The sequence below is a fragment of the Berghia stephanieae genome, chromosome 8 (assembly GCF_034508935.2).
Source record: "Berghia stephanieae isolate SIO BIC M18660-M18661 chromosome 8, UCSD_Bste_1.3, whole genome shotgun sequence".
Lineage (NCBI taxonomy): Eukaryota > Metazoa > Mollusca > Gastropoda > Nudibranchia > Aeolidiidae > Berghia > Berghia stephanieae.
In genome coordinates this window covers 44,754,000-44,766,499 of record NC_088367.1, presented here as the reverse complement: position 1 = coordinate 44,766,499, position 12,500 = coordinate 44,754,000, and the positions used below count along the sequence as shown (strand labels likewise).

The following is a 12,500-nucleotide window of genomic DNA, read 5'->3' as shown; positions in this document are numbered from 1 at the left end:
TCCTTTTGGCCCAAAATAGATTTCTTGTCCTCTTGTCTTTCAAGCTGATAAATATGGCCAAAATCAATAGAGCCACGGGCTCCAGGAGGAAAACTTCAAAGCACAAGAGCAGCACAGAGTAATAAATTGTGCTTACACTGTCCTCATATCTGTTGGAATACAAATATAAATTAATAATATCACCCTGCCAGTCACGTTCCTGTACAACCAAGAGACCTCTGTAATCAGAAGTATTTTTGTGTACAGCTTTGGGTCTTGTGGTAATGTAAATGTTGCTGCTCGAAGCTCGAAGAAATAAATAACAATGTGAAATTGAATGTAAGCTTCGATTTAATATACGAAAACAGATAAAATGGACGTTTCGGGTTTCTCCTTTATCAACAAAACAGGTAGGTCTTGTGGTAGGACACTGCCTTCGAACCGGCAAGTCCCTTAGTTGATTCCCGCTCTAAGTAGTGCAAAGTTGAGTCATAGGACAAGGCTCCTAACCCAGATTCTCACATCATACTCAGATGTAAAATGAGTACCTGGCCGGTAACAGTGCTGTCTTTGTTGAAAAAAAAAAATAATATCAGCGCCTTAATGGCGTCATTTCTCATCCTTCATGTTAAGTGTTGCTATTGGCTTGGGACTTTTTACTTGCGAACAGCCGTGCCAAATATTCCCCTGCTGTCTGTCCAGATCTAAAGTGATTTATTAATGTTTTTATTGTTTTTGTTATTGGCTGAGGAAGGGTTTTGGGCTCAAAAACATTCCGTGTTTGGTATTAATTTTGTTCTTATTTGAAGCTGTCATATTGACTCTTGTCCATTATATCACCAGCAGGTGTCTGCATTAAAATGTTGCATCGGGCATTTATATCGTTTAGAAATTTAGTGAGTAAACTTAAATAAGTCATTTCTTGACAAAATATGTTACAAATTGTACAATGTAGAATATTACAACCATAACTTTCAGAGAGCTAGAGCTAATGTCAAGCACTCAAAAACTGCATTGTTACCAATATGGACATTGTATAGATAAAAAAAAAAATAACGCCCTTCAGCGCGACATTGTGAGATGGTGTTGTCTGGGCATTCCATGAAGGAATCTAGATAATCCATCAAACAAATGTATGTTGTCAACAGGAATCACCCATGTTGTCACATTGAGATACCCCCACATAGGCATTCCATGAATATAGATAATCTATTTAAAAAAGTGTATTTTGTCAACAGGAATCACTAATGTTGTCCAAAGTGAGCAAATTGGGGGTTAATAATCTTGCCCAATGAGAAAAAAAGTGCCTGAAGCGGGGCTTGGACCCAAGACCCATTCTGTGTCACAGTACAATGCCTTAATCACTGGGTTTACTCACCCCCACTCTTTATAAAGATACCTTTCATTATAACTTATCAAGCCTCTGTCAGCTTTAGAGGGTTAAAAGATAGGTAGAGTTGCGTCTCTCTAATCCAGAACTCCACAATCCACATGTCTCCATTGTCTAGACAGGTTGCTGGGGACGGATTTTTATTTCTACTTCTTTATTTGTACACTTTAGGAACTGATTACACTATCTGGGTGTCTCTGTAATCCGGACATGAAATGAGGTGAGTAGGAAAGTGCCATTAACTCTCTCCTTACCTCCCACTTTCAGAGTTTTCCCCCAAAACTTCAAACCCACCCACACAAAAATAGAATTTTCTTACTCAAACAGAATACCAACAAGTACATTCTATACACAATATTGTTCAGCAAAATGAGCTCTATAATATAGTGTCAAGTTTTTATAGCTATAACAACACATTTTCTTAAAATTTTGTGATGTCCAAAAGATACCAGAATGATAAAATTGTTGGTTGTATCGTAACGAATGTGACGATTTTCCTATAGTTGGCAAGGGGAGGGGTAAGCTTAATGCTGGCTAACAAACTTTGCGGCGTTTGTGTGTATTGGACCCATGACCCCAAGAAGTCGGGGAGAGCGGCTCAAGATAGATATAGAGTTTGAAAACACTTTACTTTTTTTGAGTGGTGGATAGTTCATTCGGTAGAGTCACGCTCTCCCCGACCAGGCGGAGTTGTCGTATCAGTAAGGTCGCGGATTCGAGCCCCCATCGCCGCCGCGAAATTTTCATTCTCTATTGTCTTAGAATAGAATAGAATAGAAGGTATCGACGTCGCTTGATTAGGCCACTGGCCTGTCGCCTAGTCTTTCCAGTCACTGAATGTCTTGTTCACAACTGATCTAATGCATTTCCCTACCTGATCTTGTGATCAGGGGCTAGCCTACACTACACTTTCTCTACTGATCTTTTGATCATAGCTATTTTGGGTGGGAGGCACTTCTACAATATGCACATAACTTTCCATCACAGCATCTAATCTATTCTTGAAAGCATTGACACTCGGCGCTTCAACGACATTTGCTGGCAATGCGTCCCAACGTTCAATTACTCTCTGTGTAAAAAAGTTCTGTCGAAGGGTGGTTTTAACCCTGGGTTTCAGAAGTTTATATGAGTGGCCCCTGGTGACTGATTTTTTGTCTACTGTGAACAGCCTATCCTGAGTCGCGTACAAGCAATGTGTGAACTTATAGGTCTCAATCATATCACCTCTCAAACGCCGATAGACTATACTTGGCAGTCTTACTCTTTTCAGGCGCTGTTCATAACTCAAGTCCTTGAGTCCACTAACGACCTTTGTTGCTCGCCTAAGCACACTCTCTATAAGCTTCTTATCTTTTTCAAGGTAAGGTGCCCATACACAGTTTCCGAACTCCAAATGTGGTCGGACCAAAGCTGCAAACATTAACTTCATAGTGTCACAGTCAAGATAGTCAAAAGATCTCCTTATCAGTCCAAGCATTCTGTTAGCTTTGTTGACCTGCCTTTCCAAATGCTGTGAAAACTTGAGCTCTGGGTCCATATGAACTCCCAGATCTTTCTCCAATGTTGTCTCTTGTAAATCAATTATCTCCTCACTCCCATGTTTTCTCATTTTGTAGGTTGCTTTCTGGTTTTTGTTGCCTAAATGGAGCACTTTGCATTTGTCGGCATTAAACATTAGCTGCCAAGTATCAGCCCAATCGACCAAACTATCAAGATCACTCTGAAGTCTCTTTATATCAACCTCACTGTCAGCCTCACCATACACTTTCGTATCATCTGCATACATAGAACATAAGCCTGATACAGTCTCTGGTAAATCATTGATGAATGCTACGAAAAGTGATGGTCCAAGCACACTACCTTGTGGCACCCCACTCCTTACACACGCCCAATCAGACAACTGTCCGTTAATACAAACTCGTTGACGCCTGTCCGTAAGAAAATTAACAATCCAGGCAAGTACTTCACCTTGAACTCCAAGTGTCCTCAGTTTGACCTTTAGGCGCTCATGCGGGACAGAGTCAAATGCCTTTGAAAAATCTAGGTAAATTGCATCTACGGAAGACCCACTGTCTAATAGAGATGTCCAGTCTTCTAGGGTAGCTAACAAGTTTGTTACACATGAACGCCCAGACACAAAGCCATGTTGGCAACCTGATAACAGTTCATTTGAGGTCAGATGGTCAATCAGGCTGTCTCTAACAATTCCTTCCATAACTTTGCATATCACACTTGTAAGGCTGACAGGCCGATAATTTCCTGGTGAACTCTTTTCTCCTTTCTTAAACAGGGGTGTGACCTGCGCTTCTTTCCAGTCTGAAGGAAGAACACCTTCCCTCAAGGATTTCTCAAACACGAGAGCCAGAGGGCCAGCAAGCTGAACAGCTAGTTCCTTTAGTACCCTAGGGTGGAAACCATCCGGACCTGGCGACTTGTTTGGATTCAATGAAAGAAGTCGCTTTCGAACATCTTCACTGTCTATAGCTATACTCTCCAGTTTAGTGCCAGTGTCTTTCATCTCACATTCTGGTACATTACTAAGGTCCTCATTTGTGAAAACACTACTAAAAAAGGAGTTTAGCACGTTTGCCTTTCCTTTATCAGATGACACTTTTCTTTCTCCATCCTTTAAGTCAGCCACTCCCTCTTGTGTTCTAGTTTTTGTCCTGGCGTAAGCAAAAATGCCTTAGGGTTTTTCTTTGCGTTCTGAGCAATATTCTTTTCCAAGTTCCTAACTGCGGACCTACAAGCACTTTTAGCCTAGTTCCTAGCACTAGTGTATAGCAGGTAGTCCTTGCCATCTCTTGACTGCATATACTTTTGATAAGCGTGCTTCTTTTTCTGAATTTTAGCAGTCACATCACTGTTCATCCACTGTGGTCTGGACTAGCAACACCAATCTTCACTTAGGCACGCAAACCTCAATAACAGACATAACCTCCTTCTTGACTGTATTCCAAGCAACTGTTACGTCCATGTCTCTAATTTTGTCAGAAATGTTAAGAGATTGCACAGAGTCCCTAAGCATGTTATAGTCACCTTTTGTATAATTGAAACGATTCCCAAGCTGTGCTTTCCTCTCTGTATAACATTTCAAGCCAAACAGTAAAATCTGATGATGGCTTTTGCCTAATGGTGCACTTTGTCTAACTGTCTCAATCATGTCTTGCTCACTGGTGAACACTAAGTCAAGAACATTTGGGGTCTGTTCATTTGGAAAATGTGTCGGCTTTTTCACATGCTGAACAAGAAAGCTGTCCCTAACAGCTTCCATAAACTTTGACGATGGATGATCACAGTCTTTGGGAGAAATTTCATCAACCCATTTCAGTGCTGGATGGTTGAAGTCGCCAACTACCAAGACATGAGACCTGCCCACTGACAATTTGACTAAAAGCTCATTTACTAGAACATCATTTTCTTTTGAACTACTGGGAGACCTATACACTGTGCCCACTAAAAGGCTATCTTTTGACTTGAGAGAAATCTCACACCACACTGACTCTTGTGCTGTTTGATTCTTGCTATCCAGCTTCACAGGTTGAGCACCATGACTTTTCTTTACCCACACTGCAACACCCCTATGGCACTGGTCCTGACCCATATTGTGAAAACAATCATAACCCTGTAGCTGCAGTTCAACTGGTTCAATCCTTCCACTGTGATTCTTTGGCAATGTCTCTGTAATACACACAATAAATGCACCTTCATGCGCTATCACACTTAAAAGTTTACTCCTTTTATTCATTACAGAGTCTGCATTTGTGTAAAAGCATTTTAAAGGTCCATTATGTACAGGTACTGTTTTATGACTAGAGACACTCTGTACACTGTTTTTATGATTGGAGACGCTATGTACACTGGATTTATGACTTGATACACTATTTACACTGTTTTTATGACTAGAGATGCTATTTACATTGTTTTTTTTTGACTAGAGACACTATTTACACTGTTTTTAATACTAGAGACACTATGTACACTGTTTTTATGACTATTTACACTGTCTTTCGGCTTATTGCCTACTTTGCTTCCACCGGAGGGAAATCTTCGGTCACCCCCGACTTGTCTGCTGTTTGTCCTTTGTTTTGCTTTACAACTCTCCCATATCTCACTATCCAATTCTCGTCCCCCCCCCCCCTGACTCTTGGTTTCCTCTCGCTTTTTGTTCTTCAACTCGATCAGATTCTTCATTTCCTGCCTTTCTAAAGGGGTAGAGTCTTTCTTAATGTACACGTTCTTGAACTCATCTACATCTTTCAGTTTTCTAGCTTCCTTCAAGACTCTATTAACCTGCGTTTTGTCCTTGACAGTGACTAACATGGGTCTGGTTGCAATTTTGCCATCCTTTGGTCTAAGTCTCTTGCATATCACAACTTCCACTGACTGTCCCAACTGGCGACTACACAGGTCTTTCACATATTCAGTGTCAGCAGAAATCCTCTCCTCCAGCTCTGCAGCCTGACTTTCTGGGACCCCAAAAAACACCAAGTTTGATTCCCTACGAATACGGTCAGTCATCTCCTGAGTAGTTGCAGAACTAGCTTTGCTTGCCAAATCCTCCCTCTCCTTCTCTGAAATTCCCTTTGCCTTATTTCCTACTGCCTCTGTCTGAACTTTCTTCAACTTCTCAAAGTCAGCTTTCAAACTAGAAATTTCCTTCTTCACATCATCTAAAATCTTCTGTCCTAATCACTTCATTTCTTGTTATTATCAACATAAGTACCTGCTCCATTCACTTTTCTGATGTAATCCGGAACGATGCTGGAAGCGGAGGTGTTCACATTGGAGAGACGTAACTGTACTAGGCTTCAACAGTCGTGACGTCACTTCCCTCGTAATGACGCATGGTAACTTAGTAACTGGTTCTAAACTATCGGGACAAAGGCGAACGCCCTTATGAAATACTTCTCCGAGGAGCATAAAAATGTATCTAGACAAGAAAAAGCATTATAATTCTGATCATGTTTTGACTTTTTTACATTCTGATCACATGACATGTGAAATATTTCTAGCCAGCATAAAGAATAAAAAGTACCGATTTTCTTTGTTTCGAACCAAGCTGCTCGTTGCTGGGTGGACGCAACATCAGACTATTGAATCCTATAGGGCTATGCTCATACCATGTCAATATTCATTCCAACATTTTGCAGGTAAATATTAAATACAACCAACCTTTGATGTATGGACGTCAGGACAAGAAAAGCCGAGCACATTGAAATGTTCAGGACTATGAGAGCTTTTGCAGTGTTTGATCCAAGAATTGAAGAAAATGACTGGAACAACATTGTGGATTCCAGGCTTTCGTTATGGTCATTTTCCCTTACTCCATTTGTAGATAACATGAAATAAATGAACATACAAGTATCAAAATTGATGATTAAAGTGATGATAATAGTAATGATGATGTTGTTGATGATGATGAACTATAAATATATATATCTCGATCACTTTGGTTAGAACTAATATAAAATATAAATGGATTCACTCACTTATATGGCCGAAACACATATTTCTGTGGCTTCCACCGACGTCTTCAGTCGGTATACTATGTCCGTAGAATGATTATTCCATTTAGGATCATTGTTGTTATTCTTGTATCTTTACTTCCGTTGTGATGTTGGTTTGGAGGTGGTTGGTGTTGATGTGTAGTGACATGTTTTACCTAGTGTGTTTTCATTGCGTGTATGTGTATGTGTGCGTGTGTGTGTGTGTATGTGTTGTGTGTGGTGTATATATGTGTGTGTTTGATGTGTTGTGGAATGTGGTTACGTGGGGAAGGGGGAGGGGGAGGTAGAATAGGGCCGAGAAAGAGAGAGAGAGAGAGAGAGAGAGAGAGAGAGAGAGAGAGAGAGAGAGAGAGAGAGAGAGAGAGAGAGAGAGAGAGAGATGGGGGGGGGGGGGGGGGGAGGAAAGAGGGGGAAGGGGGAGGGGGAAGGGTTATTTAACCTTTTGTGTTTTGAGCTTGAATTTATTGGAGCACATTGTCATTAGTCCTGATCTTTGTTTAAGGTGTTATTGTTTCTGTGGTTGTGTAATAGTATTTCCAGTTTCTCTGTTAGGCACAGGTTGCATTTTCTGGCACCGCATCTGTACATATTTATATTTAATGATGATGATGATGATGAAGATGATGATGATGATGAAGATGATGATGATGATGATGATGATGATGATGATGATGAAGAAGATGATAATAAAGATGAAGATGATAATGATTGAGTAGACAAGGATACCATATCATGGCTAACTTTGTGTTTAAACGGAGATAGTAAAAATATGATTGGCATACATTTAAAAGGTCAACTTTCAAATATAGAACAAAGAAATAATATATTAAAAGAGTTAAATAAACCAGCAAAAATGAATCAAAGAATACAATATCTCTCACCAATTGTATCTGGGATACTCTCTCTGGAGGGATAAATTAATATCAAGTAAGCAACAAAATAATCTAAAAGCAAAATAAAAACAAAACTATGACTTTGTCACAGTAAAGATTATTCACATTTATTTTATTAAAGTTTAATTTTAGTAAGAAATGAATTCATCTCACTCCAGTTATATTTCGGTAGGCTTAGAAAAACTTTACCCTCTAATATTAGATCATCTTTACTTTAATAGCCTTCCCTTGAATTAATTTCAAATTAGTGAATACTTTTCGTTCTACATTGTCACGTAGCCACTTATTATAAAAGCTGATAGGTCTAATATTCTTCACCCACTTCTCTCTACAATCTATGCCCGGACGGCCGGCCACTCCATTGCTCACATTATATATATATATTTAAAGAGTTTTATCTATCGGGACTTTGTGGAATATTTACTTACTTTCGATTTCCACCCATCAAGCACGCCGGAGCTTTTGCCTTTGCCAGTTCGATCACTGTCGAGAGGATCAAGCCTGAGCCCGTCGGAGGAATAATACAACCCTTCTCAACTGGAAGTGGAACTCCACAAGTCTACCAGCATTCTCGTATAATAGTCTCATAAGATACGTAATATCTTCGTATTTCTATTTATAACTATGATCATCATTATTCATCAGAAGACTCGATTTATTAAATTTCATCTTTCTTTTTATATCATTTTAAACAAATCGTTAATTGTTCTTCATTTTAAAGTATCTAGTAAATTCTGGGGACTTATTCTTCACATCTTTATTTTATGCATAGTCGAGTAGTTCTTAATACTCATTTATGACCATGACAGACTTAAACACCGATTTTTACAAGAGTAATTTTCTACATGAAGAGTTAAAAAAGATATGAGTGACGTTGTGTAAATGATAGAGCGTAAGTTCTATGTAAAATTTGGTTTAAGTTTAATGTGCATTTGGTTAAAGATGTAAGTTCATCTGAGATGTCATTGAGTTTTTAGTAGAAGCACACAGATGCAACATTTATGTTTTTGATTATAATATGTTCGTTGAGGGTAAAATTGAAAACTTTAAACCTATACAAAGATGAAAGAGTGTGTGAGAAAGAAAGAAAGAAAGAAAGAAAAGAGAGAGAGAGAGAGAGAGAGAGAGAGAGAGAGAGAGAGAGAGAGAGAGAGAGAGAGAGAGAGAGAACACATACCTTTTATCCGTTCTTTCGTCAACTGCAGATTCTATGAAGTCAATGGATGAAGGTTTCCCTTCATCATCACTTTCACTGGATCAATGAGCAGACAACATTTAAAGTGAGAAATGAAACAATGAAATTATTTAACCATAAATTTGGTTTTGTTTCGATGTGTTCTGGTTTGTTCTTGTTCATTCAATTGAAATGTTGAGAATGATTTCATGCTGGAAAGCCGGTTGCCCCGTGAATTCACGCATTGTTGTTTGCTTATTTTTTCTATGAGTTTGACGTTTGAGGTATCTTGTTTGCTTTCTCTCTTGACTCTTTTTTGGCACTTGATGCAACTTTTAAAATCTCTCTGACTTTTCTTCTTCTTCTTCTTCTTCTTCTTCTTCTTCTTCTTCTTCTTCTTCAAACAAACTGACTGGCTCAGGCATACTGATTATTAGTATCGATATGCATATCCAAAAAGGAAAAGAGAGAAAATAAATTATGATACTTTCCTCTTAGCCTGTTGTACATATTGAATCTTGAATCTTATAATTTGTGGTAATAATGTTGCTGAGGTTATTGTAATTGATTTCTAAACCATGTGGGTGGTGGCTTGAAAAAATCTTAAATCATTAACTAGTTAATCAAACACATACAAAACAAATCAAGTTTCAAATTAAAGATAATAAACATGGTATGTTTTCAATGACGGAACGGGGGTGGTTGCTGTTTTTATTAATGTAGCTAATGGTGTTTTTTGGTTTTCTGAACGGTTGGAATGAATTGGATTTTATGTCGAATGTGATGTCGAGGAAGTCAACTGTTTTTTTGTTTGCTTCTATCCTGATTTTCAAATTTTCCCGTTCCGTCATTGAAAACATACCAAAAAGCATAGCACTGAGGGTGAGCAAACTTTCGGAAAACAGAGAGATATTCAACGTCGCAGCCACCCCCTACAAAGAAGCACTCACAAAAAGCGGATACAACACACCATTTGAATACACAGACGCCCCCCTCTCACGCAAACCTCAACGCACAAGTGAAGAACGCAAAACAAGAAAACGACATATTACTTGGTTCAACCCACCTTTCGACAAAAACGTCAGCACAAACATTGGACAGCAGTTCCTGAAGTTAATTGATACACACTTTCCAAAAAAAAAAACACAAGTTACATAAATTTATCAACAGGAATACCATAAAAATAAATTACTCGTGTATGCGCAACATAGAACAAATAATTTCAAACCACAACAAAAAAAATATTAATAAACCACCGACAAGAGCAAAACCCACCCACCAGAAAATGCAACTGCAGAAATAAGGAACATTGCCCGCTAAAAAAAACAATGTTTAGAATCAAGTTTAATTTACCAAGCCACAGTCACCGAAACTAAAACAAACAAGCAAGAAAAATACGCAGGACTAACGGAAAATAATTTCAAAACAAGATACAACCTCCACACCTCAACATTTAGAAACACTAACAAAAAAAAAAAAACATCCACAAAACAAAGCGAACATATTTGGAAATTAAAAGACAACAAACTAGACCACAACCTTTCATGGAAAATTTTATCTCAAGCAACAGGATACACACCAACATCAAAACAATGTAGCTTACTTATGCCTGGAAGAGAAATATACTATAATCAAACACCCTCATGAAGCCACACTCAACACGAAAAATGAGATGTACAATACGTGTCCACATTGCCGGAAGTTCTTATTAATCAACTACAAACCGGAACCACTTCAACAAACAACAACAGTCAACAAACCAAACTCATGTAACACACAGGCCTGACGATGGCTGATTAGGCCTGAAACATCGATGTAGACTGACTCAAACATTGTGGTAAATATTAAAATAATATATATATATATATATATATATATATATAATATATATATATATATATATATATATATATATATATATACAAACCACGAAATAAAAGTGCTCGACTTTAATGTTAAAGGAGCGGTAAATACATGTAACAGTGAATTACATAATCAGTACGATGGTGAAAAGCTTCGAACTGAGATATTGCCAAGTTCAGTTAGAAGGTCAATTTTAAAAAATCAAAAATGAGTTCTTGTCATAAATGATTAAATTAGCCCTTTTTGTACATCTTCGCGAAATATCAAAGCTTAATTTCACTTCTAAATATTTTCTTTAGATAGTCAAGTTGAAAAAGTATGAAATTTTAGAAAAGTTGCTGGATATCTTTCCCTCACATTATATGACCATAACTTCATGAAAAATCACCCGATTTACTTCAAATAAAGATTAAAATGCCATGCTGAGCATATTCTTTCAGAAAATGCAAATCCAAAATTTTCATCTTCCGACTGATTATGTCATGCACTGACACATACATTAAATATAGAATTATTGATTACTTATACAGTACTGTTCCATGTCACTAGGGAAGTGTGTGTAATCGTTATGTTGTTTACGATTATATGTTGTTCCATATGTATGTATTGGTGTATACGAGAGATCAGTACACAGTTTGAGTGAGAAGAATGCAAGTGGTACTGGACTGACTGTGGTACCGTCAAAACTAGATTTACGGAATTTATATCGGATGGCAGGTCAGCCCGATCCTATAATAGGGGTTAAAGATCTCAATAATTATTGCTCAGAGGTCTGATACTTCGTTGTTCCAAAAGTGGAAAATATTTTTTTAGGTAAAGATATAAGTAGTGATACATATACATAGAATTTGTCCTAATTTTATTGAGAAGGATTGTTACGTCACATCAACACTAACCCAGAGTTTTGAGGCGGTCAAGATCTTGTTGTGACTTAAGTAAGGAAGGCACTGCACTATTTCTTAGTTCTTCCGGGATTAATTCGGCGTCATATGAATCCGTTGACAGTGGATACTTAAAACTAAATCTTATCTCAGCAGGATTATTTTTTACTCTTTTTGAGCGATACACAATTACAATTTTCAAAATTTACAAGCTTTAATGTAAAAGAACACAACGCATGTGTTGAGTCCTATCTGAACTAATCTAAAATTGGGAATTGTTCTCTAAAATATGAAAGATATGGCTGAATGAATTACACACTAAATGGTACAGCTTACTGTCATCATTCTAGAAATTGTATTGTCTTAACCCTCTCCTTACCACCTTCATCAAAAATCGCCACATTTGTTACGACACAATATACATTTTTTTCTTTTTCATATTTATTTTGTACACCACAAACTTTGAAGAATGATCTTTGTTTAATTACTAAGCACATAAAGTTGTTTTGTAGAGAGCTTGTTTAAGTTTTTAAAATCCATTTTTCTGCTGGGTAAGCCTGCCATTTTGGGAAAATACCGGAAATGATCGGTAAGGAGAGAGTTAAACAAGCACATTTAAATACGGTAATTTATTTACTAATTTTCAATTTCATCAAGACTAGTGTACTCAATGTTACTTCCTTAGCAGGCAATCTCAATCCACAATTTCAAGTTAATAAAAAATGCCTTTATATGCTCTATTTTGTACAACATCCACCATAGCTTGTAGCCATTTATCATTCACACTTAAATTGAGAAAGATTAATGTTC

General features: G+C 37.6%; 1 protein-coding gene across 1 annotated transcript in view; it reads right to left on the bottom strand.

Moving 5' to 3' along the window:
* LOC144979027 (uncharacterized) overlaps nt 1–12,500 on the bottom strand; it is a 44,347-nt gene that overhangs the window by 19,247 nt on the left and 12,600 nt on the right. Inside the window, exons 7-10 of the mRNA XM_078925642.1 lie at nt 8,950–9,024; nt 7,761–7,783; nt 6,545–6,695; nt 1–149 (exon numbers count right to left, since the gene is read on the bottom strand). The exon at nt 1–149 is cut by the window's left edge and continues 9 nt beyond it. Coding sequence (XP_078781768.1) covers nt 1–149; nt 6,545–6,695; nt 7,761–7,783; nt 8,950–9,024 — 398 coding nt within the window. The remainder of the gene's footprint in view (nt 150–6,544; nt 6,696–7,760; nt 7,784–8,949; nt 9,025–12,500) is intronic.